General features: G+C 45.7%; 1 protein-coding gene across 2 annotated transcripts; it reads right to left on the minus strand.

Moving 5' to 3' along the window:
• Nucleotides 1–2,387: 2,387 nt before the first annotated feature.
• On the minus strand, nt 2,388–14,649 carry LOC115191854 (transmembrane protein 132D-like). Of its 2 annotated transcripts, XM_029749826.1 has the most exons (12): nt 14,101–14,649; nt 13,649–13,740; nt 13,177–13,400; nt 12,785–12,994; nt 12,000–12,544; nt 11,272–11,424; nt 10,786–10,981; nt 10,302–10,445; nt 8,006–8,208; nt 6,182–6,401; nt 4,296–4,487; nt 2,388–3,972 (listed from the first exon to the last, which is right to left on the minus strand). In XM_029749826.1, the coding sequence occupies exons 2-12, from the start codon at nt 13,728–13,730 to the stop codon at nt 3,064–3,066; spliced, it is 3,078 nt and encodes a 1,025-aa protein (XP_029605686.1). In that variant the 5' UTR covers nt 13,731–13,740; nt 14,101–14,649; the 3' UTR covers nt 2,388–3,063. The 2 variants fall into 2 exon arrangements, with proteins under 2 accessions (XP_029605686.1, XP_029605685.1); XM_029749825.1 differs by having other exon boundaries at nt 13,649–14,649.
• Nucleotides 14,650–17,329: the final 2,680 nt, after the last annotated feature.

Genomic DNA, 17,329 nt, shown 5'->3' on the forward strand with positions numbered 1-17,329 from the left:
AATCACAATCTGCACGCTCCCAACATTTCCTGTGAGTTTTGTAAGAAAAATATAACTCTGATCTATGACATGAGCTTTTGCTAGACTGCTGTGGTGAAAAGAGAATTCTAACTAAATCCCAGAGCAGTCAGTCACATCAAGCTCATGGCAAATTGACCATCGTATTTCTTTAGTGGCTACAGGAATGTGAGGTTTAAACTACTGCATTCCCATCTTAAACGCGAGTGCAATACACCGAGACAAATGAATACACCCAACAGAAATATAATACATGTTCCAAACTGACAATGGGGGTTCAAAGCCTCACTCATGCAAAGTTAAGACTGGCAAGTCTGATGATGGTCAAACACTTGATATTAGAGCTCTGGAGTGGCTTAAAGGGTCATGCTGGTGCCTCCCACCAAGCAACTAATGAGGTAGTATGCAGTGGTGTAAAGTACTTATGTAAAAATACTTGTGTTTTTTTTTTTTTAGTATCTGTACTTTACTATTTACATTCCTAAAGAAAATGATGTACTTTTTACTCTATACATTTTCCCTGACAACCAAAAGTACTCGTTACATTTTGACAGGAAAATGGTCAAATTCACACACTTATCAAGAGAACATCCCTGGTCATCCCTATTGCCTCTGATCTGGCGGACTCACTAAACACAAATGCTTTATTTGTCAATGGCGTATGAGTGTTGGAGTGTGCCCCTGGCTAGCCATAAATAAAAATGTATGCCACCTGGTTTGCTTATGTGAAGGAAATGTATAGTCTGGAGGGACAGCCTTGAAAATGTTCATATTTTTGTCATAAATAATCCTTGGTCCCTGCCTGTGCTTGGATCAGTTACTAATTAGATTGGGCAACCCAGAATGAAGGGTTTGAAAGTGCATCCAAGTTTGACTGTGACCTCTCCAGCTGGCTGACAATTAAAGAGTGATTTATTTAATATTGACTTCGAGTGTCCCTGTGTTGAATTTCCACGACATTTAATATAAGGAATTTGAACTGATTGATAGTCTTGGTACTTAAGAATATTTGAGCAATTACATTTACTTTTGATACTTAAGTATATTTAAAACCAAATACTTTTAGACTATTACTCAAGTAGTAATTTACTGGGTGACTTTTACTTGAGTCATTTTCTATTAAGGTATCTTTACTTTTACTCAAGTATGACAATTTAGTACTTTTTCCAACACTGATAGTATGCCGGCATGGAGTGGGTTCAGAGTGGGGGTGCTGGCCGCCTGAGAAAAGTGGGGAGGGGGGTGTTAAAACAAAAAAGAGATTGGGGATTGGTGTGTCGGCCGAAAGCAGGCGCGGTTAAATCCTGGGATTCCCCCTGTGGTTCCAGAACAGTCCCCAGCAGTGGTTATGAAGGGAAACCCAAGGAAAAAGCAGTATTTTTAAAAAAGTGTCTCCTCTTTCCAGAAGTTCCCCCCCCCCCATCACCACTGGTGTTCACAGGAAGGGGAACCTCAAATATGAAACTCTCATTAGTTGTCACAGTCCATCAATCATCAGTGTCAACACAACCACAGGCTCTACCTGGGATCAAACCTACAACTCCACGCATGTGAGATGAAAGCCTTACATTTGAGCCACTCCTTATTCACACTAGGCGGCAACATGGGAGTGGGAAATAGCACTGTTTGTGACCTCTACTGGTCAGGTCCATAGTCCAAGAAACACCTGGAGACTGAAGCTTGAGGCAGACAACCGGCATGGCGTCGAACTAGCTGGAGAAGACTGCCAGGAACCGAGTGCTCTGTGTCATCCTGCATCAATTGGAGGTAGCTGGATACATGACAGCTCTAAGCCAGCCATATGGGCCAGACCGCTCTCCTCCAGTCACTTGGGTGGAGGTCTGGTCAGATCAGACAAATACCTCTAGGCACAATCACATCAGTATGCAAACACAAACTCTGGACAGATTGACTGATAAATTAGACCAGACAACAACAAAAAAGGTTGATCAAGTAATCAAACTTTTTCCTAATTATCACTAAATCAAATACAAAAAGAAATATTTTATTGTTAGGAAATCATTTTAAGTTAATTGACAACCTTTGCCAAGCAGGAGAATAACATGTTTCACGTGAGTTATTCTATAATGTCTATTTACAAGTGGGGTTTTCCGTTTGGTTGATTAGGAGATCAACCAGAAAACTAGAATGTGCAGGACTGGGGTTGCAAATTCCGGTAACTTGCCCTAAATTCCCAGTTCTTACAAAAATCCCAGTTGGAGAATCTCTGGAATCAGAATCCCTGTGGCTCAGTTGGTAGCGCATGGTGTTTGCAACGCCAGCATGGTGTGTGCAACGCCAGGGTTGTGGGTTTGATTCCCATGGGGGCCAGTACAAAAACAAAAAATGCATGAAATGTATGCATTCACTACTGTAAGTCGCTCTGGATAAGAGCGTCTGCTAAATGACTGAAATGGAATAAGCATGTGGGAGTCATCCCGGGGGGGGGGGGAATTTTGGGAAAATTACCAGGATTTTTCAACCCCTATACTATTCCATCACCGAAGTTCAGCGCTACAGCGTGCTTGAAATGTAAAGGTCATTTCTAATTGAACTGACATATTCAGCATTTACCGTGAGTGAATTCAGTCTCCGCAAACGTGGGAACATTGCCTTTAAAATTCAATTGTAATATAGAGGTGAACTTCAGCGATACGGATTGCATTGAGCCCTAAATCGAAAAGATATGACGACAAATTGTACGTGGATGAATGTGGAATAATACCAATAAAATAAATATGGCAGATATGTAGTCGTGTACGTGCATTGTTTCTGCACACATATTTGTTGGATAGTTAGTGTATATGTGTGATAGACAAACGTTCAGAAAGAAATAACTGAGAAAAAGACTAGCCTATACGAAGATGACATAAGACATACATTGTTGGTGACACAGTGACAGGAATATATAGTCCATTTTCCTAAGAATGTTGATTTTATCAATTACCTTTCTCTCCTGAATAAAATGGCACCGTATTCCCTACATAGTACACTACTTTTGACCAGGGCTCTTAAAGGGATTGGGGTGCCTATTCGGATGCAGCCTTAATGGTCCATGCTTTGATCTGACTGCCCCTCGTTCTCTTCTGTAGTAGTCTCGTGAAGTGATATTACCCTGGGGTATGATGTTATTTTCTCGTTCTTTTCTGCAACCTCCTTTGCCTCCGCCTCCTCCTTCACCTCCTCTTCTCCTTCCTCCCACTCTTCCTCCACCACTCCCTCCACCCCCTCCACGTTCATGTCCTTCCTCTTCCTCCTCTCCCTCAAAGCACAGGGCAGACAATTCACCAGGAAGAGGAGTGCGGAGAGGCAGAGGAGGGAGAGGACTGCCCCGACACCCACCTCCAGCTCTTTATCCTCCAGTTTCTCCTCCCTCTCTCGCTCCACCCCGGGAGAGAAGTACACCGCACTCTCTTCGTGATTCGGGGTCAACACCGCTCTCTCCAGGTCGTTCCTGGCGATCATCCCATCGCCGGCCTTGTCATAGTAGTCGTCACCGCTGACGGCAGTGACGTTCCCTATGATGATGTCATTGTCCGGGAAGTTTCTGTACTGAACATCCCTGTCAGATGACTCCATCAACATGTCCGAAATGTTGAGCAGCTCCAAGTTCGCCTCCTCGCTCCCCATTGGACGAAGGTCAGAGTCCAGGTTCACCCTGATCCAACCAGATCCTTTAGCCAGCCTCCTGGTCCCGCTTCCTTCCTTCGGATTGGCCAGGTCCCCGTCGACGGAGTTCGCCATTGGCTTGCAGGTGGGGACCAGGAGTTCTGCTTTCAGTAAAGGCCCGCCCCCTTCGCCCTGGGCGACGATGCGCAGCGACGGGCCGGGCGTCACGGCGACCACGGTCTCTGCCAATGAGGAGAGGCGCAGGGCGAAGGTACCACGGCTGAAGGCGGAGAGCAACGTGGCGCTATCATCACTGAACTGGAGCCAGACACTGATGGACGCTTCCTGGTGGAGAGAGAGAGGGGGGAGATAGAAGGACAGGGGAGAGAGAGAAGGGGGGAGGGAAAGAGAGAGCGAGAGAGAAGCAGCAAGAGGGGGGAGAGAAGGGCAAGGGAGAGAGAAGGATGGGGGAGGGAGAGAGAAGGAGGGGGAGAGAGAGAGAAGCAGAGAGAGAGGGTGAGAGAGAAAAAGAGAAATGTTCAGTATCATGCTATACTGAAGCACAAATGTCCTACCATTGAAGAAAAAAACGTCCCACTGAAGTTACTGTTATGTAAAACTAAAACGTTTTAGTGAAGTTAGTAGGTCAAGAAAAACACAGAACTCACCTGCTCATGGATGTAGAGAATGTTGTATGCGGTCACTGTTGCTGTGACAACAGCAGGGTGGGCAGGGCTTGCATTGATTGACATACCGAGTCCTCCCACAACCTGCACTGAGAGGTCACCAGGGGTCACGGGTTCAGAGGTCACAATGACATCACAGCTACCCAGCACACCGTCCCATTGGCTTGATATGACCTGAGAGACAAGAGAGGGGTGTCAATAAAGGTACTTGCTGTTTGTATCTTGTTCAAGTTTACTTTCTATAGGTAATAAATATATTTGAAATCTTACTCCTAGTCTCATGTGACCTACTCCCATTTGGTCAGATCTCATCTTTGGTAATTACCATCCCTCAACTAAAATTCACCATGCTATTCAAAATACAACATCATATTACTTGTTCGTGTTATAAACTCGGCAAAAAAAGAAACGTCCCCTTTTCAGGACCCTGTCTTTCAAAGATAATTCGTTAAAATCCAAATAACTTCATAGATCTTCATTGTAAAGGGTTTAAACACTGTTTCCCATGCTTGGTCAATGAACCACAAACAATTAATGAACATGCACCTGTGGAACGGTCGTTAAGACACTAACAGCTTACAGACGGTAGAGAAATTAAGGTCATAGTTATGAAAACTTAGGACACTAAAGAGGCCTTTCTACTGACTCTGAAAAACACCAAAAGAAAGATGCCCAGGGTCCCTGCTCAACTGCGTGAACGTGCCTTAAGCATGCTGCAAGGAGGCATGAGGACTGGAGATGTGGCCAGGGAAACAAATTGCAATGTCCATACTGTGAGACGCCTAAGACAGCGCTACAGTGCAGACCACGTGTAACAACACCTGCACAGATTGGTACATCCGAACATTACACCTGCAGGATGGCAACAGGTACAGGATGGCAACAACAACTGCCCGAGTTACACCAGGAATGCACAATCCCTCCATCAGTGCTCAGACTGTCCGCAATAGGCTGAGAGAGGCTGGACTGAGGGCTTGTTGGCCTGTTGTAAGGCAGGTCCTCACCAGACATCACCGGCAACAACGTTGCCTATGGGCACAAACCCACCGTCGCTGGACCAGACAGGACTGGCAAAAAGTGCTCTTCACTGACGAGTCGCGGTTTTGTCTCACCAGGGGTGATGGTCGGATTTGCGTTTATCGTCAAAAAAATGAGCGTTACACCGAGGCCTGCACTCTGGAGCGGGATCAATTTGGAGGTGGAGGGTCCGTCATGGTCTGGGGCGGTGTGTCACAGCATCATCGGACTGAGCTTGTTGTCATCGCAGGCAATCTCACCGCTGTGAGATTTACAGGGAAGACATCCTCCTCCCTCATGTGGTACCCTTCCTGCAGGCTCATCCTGACATGACCCTCCAGCATGACAATGCCACCAGCCATACTGCTTGTTCTGTGAGTGCTTTCCTGCAAGACAGGAATGTCAGTGTTCTGCCATGACCAGCAAAGAGCCCAGATCTCAATCCCATTGATCACGTCTGGGACCTGTTGGATCGGAGGGTGAGAGCTGGGGCCATTCCTCCCAGAAATGTCACAGAACTTGCAGGTGCCTTGGTGGAAGAGTGGGGTAACATCTCACAGCAAGAACTGGCAAATCTGGTGCAGTCCATGAGGAGATGCACTGCAGTACTTAATGCAGCTGGTGGCCACATCAGATACTGACTGTTACTTTTGATTTTGACCCCCCCTTTGTTCAGGGACACATTATTCCATTTCTGTTAGTCAAATATCTGTGGAACTTGTTCAGTTTATGTCTCAGTTGTTGAATCTTGTTATGTTCATACAAATATTTACACCTGTTAAGTTTGCTGTAAATTTACACATTTGACAGTGAGAGGACGTTTCTTTTTTTGCTGAGTTTATGGTACTCACATGAACTGAAGTTTTCCCCGGGTGTAGACCAATCAGATTGCTCTGCTTGTCAAGGACCGCCACGCGAGGATTCTCTACCCTCAGCCAATTACGGACCAACTCTGTGGCATCCACAAACCAATCAGAGGAGCCCAGCAGGTAGTTCAGCTGACCCTGGCCACCCTGAGCACTGAACTGGGTCAGAACCTGAACCGTGGACCTCTGATACACTGGAGAACAGCTGGGGAGCAGGGAAAGAAAGGGAGGGAGGGAGGAAGAAAGAGGTATGAGAGAGGGGGGTATGAGAGAGGGGGTGGGGGGTAGAGAGAAGGATGGATGGATGAGGAGAGAGAGATATTATACACATCTGAATGCGGCATAGAAGCTGGGCAAAACCAGAAATGGAGACATCATAAGCTTAAATATGTTGAGGGTTGGGGTAAATTCCATTTCAATTCCAGTCAATTCAAAAAGTAAACCAAACTCCAATTCAAATTCCCATTTTTCCTCATGAAAATCATTGAAGATAATTGGAATTGTAATTTTGGTGTACTTTCTGAATTGACTGGAGTTTAAATGGAATTGACCCCAAACCTGGTTGAGATGTGACAGCAAGTCATAATGTTTGTGTTTGAATTTTTGAGCATGTGCCATCTAGGAATAAAAGGTGGATAATGCAGAGAGCCTATTTGAAGGCTCTGGGTTAGGGAATTAGTAGAATCTTCTACCAGCTGTTTGCCTGTAGTGTTTGTATGGTGAATGACGCTTTTTGGCAGTAGACCTTGGGTTTGTGTCAAATCGCACCTTATTCCCTATATAGTGCACTACTTTTGACAAGGGTCCATATGGCTCTGGTCAAAAGTAGTGCACTATATAGGGAATAGCGTGCCAAGTGGGACACAGCCCTTCACTGTTCTACCAGACATTCCCAGTGGTGTAAAGTACTTAAGTAAAAATACTTTAAAGCACTACTTATGTCGTTTTTTGGGGGTATCTGTACTATTCTTTACTATTTATATTTTTGACTACTTTTATTTCACTACATACCTAAAGAACATTATGTACTTTTTACTCCATACATTTTCCCTGACACGCAAAAGTACTTGTTACATTTTGAATGCTTAGCAGGACAGAAAATGGTCCAATACGCACACTTATCAAGAGAACATCCCTGGTCATCCCTACTGCCTCTAATCTGGCGGACTCACTAAACACAAATGCGTTGTTTTTAAACGATGTCTGAGTGTTGGTGTGACCCTGGCTATGCGTAAATTAAAAAAATGTAAAAAAAAATTGCTGTCTGGTTTACTTAATATAAGGAATTCTTTATTATTCGTACTTTTACTTTTGATACTTCAGTATATTTTAGCAATTACATTTACTTTGATACTTAAGTATATTTAAAAGCAAATACTTTTACACTTTTACACTTGTCATTTTCTATTAAGGTATCTCTACTTTTACTCAAGTATGAAAAGGGAGTACTTTTTCCACCACTAGACATTCCTGGTTTGGTGTTTCAACCTCCTGATCTGTCTTGAGATAGATAAAGACGGATTAGGAAAGGATATCATGCTAAAGGGAGACCAGGAGGTGAACTGGGAACAGATTGCCAGGCCATCATTGTAAAAAATTATAATTTCTTAATTGACTTGCCTAGATAAATAAAGGTTAAATAAAAATACATAAAAATGGGAGTTCCAACTGTTCCAATCCCCATCATTCTATCAACTGCTTTAGGAATCTTGATGTTAATGGCATGGCATGACATTGTTAAATCCTGATTTATGTAATTCCTGCTCAGTGTGTCTTCATCTTTCTCTAGACACACGCACAGGGACTCACCCGTTCTCCGTGTAGTGGTTCCAGCCATCGATGGCGCTCAGCTCGTTGTCGGACAGTGAGACGCGCAGTGGGACGACAGGAGCCCACACGGACAGACATAGGGAACCACTGAGCGTGCCCAGGAGAAACTCCACCCCTACGCAGGTGCTGCCCACCCCTGATTCACTTCCGTCGACGAAGAGGGTTGAGCAGTCACTTGACACCTGTTGAATAAAGTCAGATGGTGATAAAGGGAGTGGAGGATTGTGTGTGCCTGTGTGTCAAATCAATCCAAACAAATCCCATTTTATTTGTCACATGCTTAGTAAAACAACAGGTGTACAGTAACAGTGAAACACTTACATACGGGCCCTTCCCAACAATGCAGAGAGAAAAATATAAAAATAATAACAAGAGGAATAAATACACAATAACTGTTTGAAATAATCATACGAACCCTACTATTTGTGACGTGTATTGAGTATATAGTATGCTTACTGGTCATAGTCTGGATATAGTTATTATGCCAAAAGGTTCCTGGATGTTGTACTAAATTCGCCAAAATATGAAGTATGCATGCAGAGGATACTATTTCCGTACTTTAGGCCTCAAAATGCAATTATTCAGTGTTGCTTGTCTCGAAGCGGGCATTGAAGGCATTTAGCTTGTCTGGTAGGCTTGCGTCACTGGGCAGCTCGCGGCGGGGTTTCCCTTTGTAATCTGTGATAGTTTGCAAGCCCCGCCACATCCAACAACCGTCAGAGCCGGCGTAGTAGGATTCGATCTTAGTCCTGTATTGATGCTTTGCCTGTTTGATGGCTCGTTGGAGATCATAGCAGGATTTTTTATAAACATCTGGATTAATGTCCCGCTCCTTGAAAGCGGTAGCTCTAGTCTTTAGCTCAGAGCAGATATTGCCTGTAATTTATGGCTTCTGGTTGGGATATGTACGTACGGTTACTGTGGGGATGATGTCGTCGACTTGTTGATGCACTTGTTAATGAAGCCGGTGACTGATGTGGTAAACTCCTCAATGTTATCAAATGAATCCCGAAACATATTCCAGTCTCTGCTAGCAAAACAGTCCTGTAGCTTAGCATCCGCTTCAATGTCCCACTTCCGTAATGAGCGTGTCACTGGTACTTCCTGTTTGAGTTTTTGCTTGTAAACAGGAATCAGGAGCATAGCGTTATGGTCAGATTTTCCAAAGGAAGGGCGAGGGAGAGCCTTGTATGCGTTTCTGCGTAAGGAGTAAAGGTGAACAAGAGTTTTGTCGCCTCTAGTTGCACATTGACATGCTAGTAAAAATGAGGTAAAACTGATTTTAGTTTCCGTGTATTAAAATCACCAGCAACGAGATGCGCCGCCTCTGGATGTGCATTTTCTTGTTTGCTTATGGCCATATACAGCTCGTTGAGTGCGATCTTAGTGCCAGCATCGGTTTGTGGTGGTAAATAAACAGCTAGGAAAAAATATAGATGGTAACTCTCTTGGTAAATAGCAGTGGTGGAAAAAGTACCTAATTGTCATACTTGAGTAAAAGTCAAGATACCTTAATAGAAAATAAAAAAAGAAAGTCACCCAGTAAAATCTTACTTATGTATATTTGAGCAATTACATTTACTTTTGATACTTAAGTATATTTAAAACCAAATACTTTTAGACTTTTACTCAGGTATCAAAAGTAAAAGCATATATTTTTTACATTAATGGTAGCCAGGGGGACGCTCCAACACTCAGACATCCTTTACAAACGAAGCATGTGTTTAGTGAATCCGCCAGATCAGAGGCAGTAGGGATGACCAGGGATGTTCTCTTGATCGCGCACTAGCTGTTGTTAACAAGAAAACACACCCATCTTATTACAGTCGTTCAGGTCCTGTTGATAGGATAGTCTCAAACGGAGCTCATCCAGTTCGTTCTCCAGTGATTTTACATTCGCCAATAGAACAGAGGGTAGAGGTGGTTTATCTGCTCGCCAACGTAGTCTCATCAGGATGCCGGCTCGTTTGCCTCTCTCTTCCTCTTTTGAGTCCCAGGGATCATGGCTTGGTCCAGAGGTACCGACGCCCAGAGGTGCCAACTGGCTGAAGTACAAATTGTCATTCAAATCGAGGTTAGTGATTGCTGTTCTGTTGTCCAGAAGCTGTTTTCGTCATAGGAAATAATGGCGGTTAATATCAGCATAAAAAACCCACAAAATAGCAGAATTGGTCAGGAACCCGTAAAACGGCTGCTTTCCACTGCTGTGCCATCTTTTGTGTGTGAGTGTGTGTGTGTGTGTGCGTATACAGTATGTACGGTCGTGTCTGGTTACCTTGATGATATCATCGTTGGACGACTGACACTTCACCGCCGCGGTGATATCAGACACCTTCCCATCATGCCCCACTGCCAGCACAATGACAGGAAGTGACACGGGCTCGCTGGTCAAGATGGCCGTGTTGATGATCATGCCACTCTGTGTATTGATGACAACAAGTTCAGTTTATTGGCTTATTTAGGAATAAACATATTGAGCTTTTTAAGGCAGAAACAAACAGTCCACCGAAACACTAAGGGACCGTAGATGTATGGAGATGTATTGTAGCTATCGCATTATCCATTATTCTACTGCATAGTACATACAGATTATGTAACAAGAAGAAGCAAATACACCGTGGGCCAATTCCCCTTACTAAGAGTTCTGGACTAAGATGCATGTTTATTTTTCCTGACTAAGAGTTTTGGAATAAGAGGCATGTTCAATGGAGATTCTGTGTCCCGGGAAACTGGCCCTGATTTAATAAAGTTCTACCTACCTCAGTTATGGGAGAGATGCCCACTATCTCTCTGTCAGTGAAGGAGAAGCTACTCACTACTCCGCCGTGTGGTGGCGGAGGGTTATTACGGCCTGAGTACTCCACCCACCAGCTGGCCGATACAGTCATGGCAACCCCGAAACTCCTTCGCAAGCCGTCCACTGACAGACAGGCAACCTGCTGCAGAGCAGCGGGACTGAGGGAGAGGAGGCGGGAGGACGGCGACAGGAGAAAGCGGAGGGAAAGAGGTGAGGAGTGGGGAAGAGAGAGAGAGAGAGAGTAGGGAGAAGAGTGGGGAGGATAAGAAAAAAGCGATTTGATGGAAATAATATTCAATAGAGTAATATTCTCTCACATATGTGGTATCACTTGCATGCAATTTTAATAATGTATCGTCACAAACCGGTTAAATTGAATACGGTCCTTCACTGAGGTAACATTGTACCTGAGTAATATTGTACAGTAATATATATGATGACGTAATACCTGTCGCTGTCCATGTGTCCCGCCAGTTTATGGCAGATGATGGAGATGACATCATGTTTGGAGCCCTGGGTTTTCTCCAGGTTCACAACCCAGAGGTCAGAGTTCAGAGAGCGCTGGGCAACCAGAGACAAAAGGCCTTTCTTCACCTTCAGTCTGGAATAGATACATACAGATGTAGCGTGACTTACTGTTTGTTGCTCTGAATCAGAGCGTCTGGGAAGTGACTAAAATGGAAATGAAGGTCACTTTAATGTTCATCCAAAATTTGACTTCCGCTTTTAACCCAACCCCTCTGAAAGACACACACACACATATGCAGGTTCTGGAGAGGAGCGGGGGGCTGTCACACTAGGCGCCCGGGGAGCTGTTGTTGTGGGGTGTTACGTGGGCACAACGGCAGAAAATGGCATCTAGGATTTGATACCAGCGACCCTCCGGTTGCCAGCTCACTTCCTGACAGATTTTTCCCGTCGGACCCAGGATTCGAACTGGCAACCCTCCGGTTGCTGGCTCTCCTCTCTAACCGCTAGGCGATCTGCCAGCCCCAATGTACATGTACTACATACTGTATTCATACTATTCATACTACGAATACAGTATTTATCAGTGAAAGAGAAGAACCTGCACACTGCTGTGTTCCTATATGTGTTTAGGTCATCATCAGATCTCCCTTTTCAATTTGCTGGATTATCACTTACATCACAGAGTATCACGTAACAAAGACTTACCGGATAACAACAAACTCTGCATTGAAATTGGCCTTCAGGTTCACAGAAATCCCTATTGGCTGTCCCGTGCGGACCGGTCCCCTGCGATAGCGAATGAGCACGTTGGAATCCAACCGTAGCTCTTCCTCTTCCTGTCCATTGCAACAGTCTATTTCCTCTTTGGTCCTGTTGGCCTCTTTCCCCTTATTGTACTCCCTCCGAGTCACAGCTCCTATATAAATCAACTGTCTCTGAGACTGTGGTAATTTGTCTTCCACACACCTAGGGGGTGCTAGTTTGATGTTGGACGCTGTGCCGAACAATGAGTAGTACAACTGGATACGGTCTCCGGTGTGGGCGGGGCTGTATCTGAGGGCGCCTGGGAAGGGGATGCCACCGGCTCCACCGACGACAACACCCTCGTGCCGTCGCCCCCGATTACGGGTGCGGTGTCGGTGTGTGTGCCTGGCACGCTGGCTGGGGCCGAGGTAGGGCTGGCTGGTCTGGTCCGCCTCAAACCAGTCCTTAGGTAGGGCCAGGGTCACCACACACAGACCCAATGGAGGCTGGGAAGGAGAGAGGAGAAATAGATGAAGAGAGGTATCGGTGAGCGTTTGGGGTCATACTTTATATAGAACAGAACATGTCAGTGTGTTGGCCAGTGTAACAAACACACAATACAACATATCCATCCTTCAGAGTCCCGCTGGAGTTCCAAAGAAAACGTTTAGTCCGGTTTGAGTCTTTTGAATGGTCACAGGTGATGGTGGCGAAGTATAGTGTGTGCCCCGGACGCACGCACACACCTGTGTGATACACGAAGCCTTCTGCTCCTCGGTCTCTTTGAAGGCGTGGAGGGTGATACAGCTCCCTCTGCCGGCGTCCCCTCGCACATGGAACAATACCCGCACCCTGTACCTCTCCTTTCCTCCTTCATCCCTCTCTCGCTCCACGTGTTTCGAGAGGAGAGACGCAGACAGAGGAGGGGAGAGGGGGAGGATGGGCCCGGAGACCAGCTGAGGAGTGAGAGAAGGAGAGCGAGAGAGGGTTAGAGGAAGATCTCTGCGTTACATATTATCTTGCAGCTTCTCAGGACAAAGGAATAATATCAAATCTATGGAACTAATTCTCAAAATGTATAAGCAGAGATCTACAGCATTCTGCTGATTGTCAATGAGCACAATCCCAATTGATTTACCTGGCTGACAGAGTAAGGCCCGAAGGAAGCCCGGACCCCTGCTTTGGAGGCTTCCCCAGCCGGAGGCACCATGAGCAGGGACTGAGAGAAGGCGAAGGGGCTGGAGTTGGAGAACAGTGAGCCCAGATCAGCCTGCAACAGGGGCAGAGCGTGCCAGGGAGGGGGGACAACGATTTTGGCCGGGAGGGAGAGAGGGAGGGGAGGCTGGGCATGGGATGTGTGTACTGGTGGATGAGAGAAAGAGATCGACAGAAAAGGAGAGGAGGGAAATATTGATATGTTTGTATCTCTTCTCTTTGGTATATTTCACATCAATTTCACATCAATTGTTAGGCCTACACCTACTGTAAATCACACATATCAGCGATTTTAAACACATGAAAAGGTAGAAGCTACATTTTTGGTACGTATACACTCACAGAAAACGTACATCAATGCAACATATTTTTGGAAGAAAAATAACCTCACTCACCGACTGCTAGGAGCGAATAGAGCGCGAGTACCTTCACACCCTCTCTCCCCCACAATGCACCGGGGCAGCTGAGCTCACCCATCACTGCACCCCTGAAGGATCCCAAAAAACCACACAACCCCAAAAGTGTCATAGCACCCTTACAGCTCCGAGGCGTTGAGAAGGTGTCGTGATGGTTCAGGATCACACGCATGCAAAAAAAAAAGCATCCTGGAGGAGGCTTACATTGAGCATGCACCAAAAAACGGTCGTTCATAAACCAGCAGGTCCTACATCATCAACACCTTCATGAAACGGTAGGCTCTAGTGGTTGACAAAACAGTGTCCTACTACTACATCAACCACATATGCACCGACAGCGCCTCATATAATTACAACTATCAAAACTGAAACGTGACATCATGATATTTTACATAATTCTGTTATATAGTTATTTGCGACACTGTCCCCACCTGGCTGTGCTTAACAACAGAAGTCACCTGGCAGGTGTTGTCCTCTCATCGGGGGTGATGACCCAGAAATAATATACCCTCTGATGCTTTCCTTCTCTTCACTCGATTCTCTCTCTCTTCTCTTCTACACCTGTGTCCAGGCTGAGTTTCTCTTTATTCCAATGCCACGTTCGTTCGCTTCTCTTTCATGTTCTGTTATCGCATGTTCAGGGCTTCAGCTCCTGTCGCTGTTCCAAAGTTTATTTTAAAAGTGAAGTCTTCTTTAGTTGGTTGGTATCTGGTGGTTGTGACTGCAGAGAAGCTTATTCCAAGTCCGACGCAGAGAGATTCTAGATCATGAAAACACTTTTGTATTCAGTTATTGTTCTTCCCCTTTTCTCCTTTCCCTCTGTTTTTGTTGAGGATCTCTTTGATCTTCAGGTCTTGTCGAGGTGATGCTCTCTCTTTTCCACCCTCGCTCCCTCTCTCTCTCTCTGTGTGTGTGCCAGATTCACACAATACGGATTTACTCATTTGAAATGGTGAACAATCCCTCTCTCCCTCTACCGCATCCTTCCCCCTCCCTTCCCCTCTTTCTTCCCCTCCCCTCTTTCTCTGCAAGATTGATTCACCTTAAAGTTTTAGCTAAGCACTCCCCTTCCCCCAGTCTTTATCTCTCCGTCCGTCCATCCCTCGCTCTCTCTCTCTTCTCGGAGTGATTTCAACTCTGTTCAGCATCAGATGGTCTATGTATCTGCTTGCATTAAGCCGCTCATGTTTAATAGTTGAATAATTTTGAGGCTTAATTCTAAATGCGGTGCATCAGGGGCTTAAACCCCTCTCCTCTACACAGTCAGTCTCTTAAAGTAAATAAATCCCTTTCAACTTTTCTTTTTTTTCAGCTCGTGGCCAGACTGTTTTATATATTTATATGTTTCCTGACTCTCTCTCTCTCTCTCTCTCTCTGTGACATTAACACTTGCATACCCTGACTGTGTCCAAATTCTTTTCTGGTCAAAAGTAGTGCACTATGGAGGGAATAGGGTGCTTTTTCGGATGCGGACCCTGTGATGGGGTTTGCTACAGAACACGGATATGCCTCTTTCTCTCCCTCGATCTATCTCTCTATCCTTCTGTCATCAACACATCCATCCTATCCCTTGTTAACCCTCCGTATTTTCCTCTCACTATCCTATATGAACTCTCTCCCTCTCTGTTGATCTTTCCCTCCCTCCCTCCCTCCCTCCCTCCCTCCGTATTTCCTTTCATAATCATGTTTTGATTAAATTACAGATCTGTAAGTGAACCCGCCAAACCTTTCTCCCTCTGCCTGTCCCCTCACCTCTTCTCCTCTCCTCCTCGCTTTCCCCCAATCCCAATCTCCCTCACCACTCTCTCTCTCTCCCCTCCCTCTCTCTCCCCGCCAGTCTCTCCCCCACCATTCTCTCACTCTCTCTCTCTCTCTCTCTCTCTCTCTCTCTCTCTCTCTCTCTCTCTCCCCCACCTCTCTCTCTCCAACTATGGTAGTACCAGCATTCCCCACCACCGTATAAACACCCACTACTCCATGTTTTCATGCAACTTCTTTGATTCCCCCACAACAGTCATCTGACGGCAGCCATTACAGAACACAGATACTGTACACGCAAACAAAACTGTAGGTGGGTGTAGAATATTTGTCTGGAAATATGTTGAGATGAGAGGAGGATGGATCAAAACTAAAGGGGGAGAGAGGAGGATGACAAGATAGAGAGATATGGAGAGGACTCCGAGAGAGGCGCAATATTCATTTAATTCTGGGTAGTTTTGATCCCTCTCTCTGCACTTCTGTGCAGTGATACACCAGTAATACACCGACAGAAGGGACTTAGGGACAATGCCTGCTCCCGAAATTGCACCCTATTCCCTACACAGTGCACTAAGTAGAGCACTATATAGAGAATAGGGTGACATTTGAGACGCGGCCCATGTCCCCGACACGGACGGATTAGCGTAAAACCCATAGCATTACATTTCACAAAGCATTCTCATATTACTAGTAGAATCGGAAACACTCCCAGTCGTCTTCCTGGATCCATCTCTTTCTCTCTCTCTTCTTCATTCCGCCTCCTTTCTTTTACCTGGCATCCTGGCATTATTCATTTACTTCACTGACTTCCTTTCTCTTTTTTCTCCCCGTCTCTCTTTTCTTACAATTTTTTCCAAATCTTGGTCAAATCAAATCAAATTGCATTCGTCACGTACACATATTAGCAGGTGTTAAAGCGGGTGCAGCGAAATGTCCACGTTTCTAGCTCCGGCAGGGCAGTTAAGTGTCTAACCTTACAATACGAACGCGCAAATAATTACACAGAAAAAGTCAAAACAAGAAATGAAGAGATATCAGAACGAGCAATATAAGATGAATGATGGTGAGGTGTTACTGCATCCTAGTAACGTAATAATCTTCATTTACGTGGACTGAACTTCACTGGGTACAGTCGTTTCAGTGTGTGTGTATGCTGCTTGACATATCTGTGCGTGTATCTGTGAGTGAGAGAGCTACGTTAACATCTGTATGCCTGTTAATGCTCATCATGCGTGTTGTATTTTGTGAACTCACTCACTTAATGCGTCAAAGTGACTGGATTCACAGCAGGTTCACTTGATCATACTTTTGTCTTTCCATCCTCTCTCCTCTCCTCTCTCTCTCCTCTCCTCTCCTCCCCTCTCTCTCTCCTCTCTCTCCTCTCTCTCTCCTCTCCTCTATCTCCCCCTCCTCTCTCTCCTCTCTCTCCTCTCTCTCCTCTCCTCTCCTCCCCTCTCTCTCTCCTCTCTCTCTCCTCTCCTCTCTCTCCCCCTTCCTCTCTCTCCCTCTCTCTCGTCTCTATCCTCTCGCTCTCCTCACTCTCCTCTCTCTCCTCTCCTCTCCTCTCCTCTCCTCTCCTCTCCTCTCCTCTCCTCTCCTCTCCTCTCCTCTCCTCTCTCTCTTCTCTCGCTCCTCTCTCTCCCCCCTCCTCTCTCTCCTCTCCTCTCCTCTCCTCTCCTCTCCTCTCCTCTCCTCTCCTCTCCTCTCCTCTTTCTCCCTCTCTCTCCCCTCCTCTCTCTCCTCTCCATCCTCTCTCTCTCCTCTCTCTCCTCTCCCTCTCTCTCCTCTCCCCTCTCTCTCCCTCTCTCCCCTCACTTATCACCCTCTCACTCCACATCTCTCCCTCTTTCTGAGATAATCTCTGTGTGTAATCTGTTGTCATCTGTCATTGTTCCTCTAACG

Source organism: Salmo trutta, chromosome 4 (assembly GCF_901001165.1).
Source record: "Salmo trutta chromosome 4, fSalTru1.1, whole genome shotgun sequence".
NCBI classification, from domain to species: Eukaryota; Metazoa; Chordata; class Actinopteri; order Salmoniformes; family Salmonidae; genus Salmo; species Salmo trutta.

Coding starts and splice junctions, on each gene's coding strand:
- LOC115191854 (XM_029749825.1), bottom strand. CDS start 13,904: ATGAACGACCGTTTTTTGGTGCATGCTCAATGTAAGCCTCCTCCAGGA. Junction 13,401..13,648: donor CTATTCGCTCCTAGCAGTCG/GTGAGTGAGGTT, acceptor CTCATCCACCAG/TACACACATCCCATGCCCAG. Junction 10,982..11,271: donor GGACACATGGACAGCGACAG/GTATTACGTCAT, acceptor CCTCTCCCTCAG/TCCCGCTGCTCTGCAGCAGG.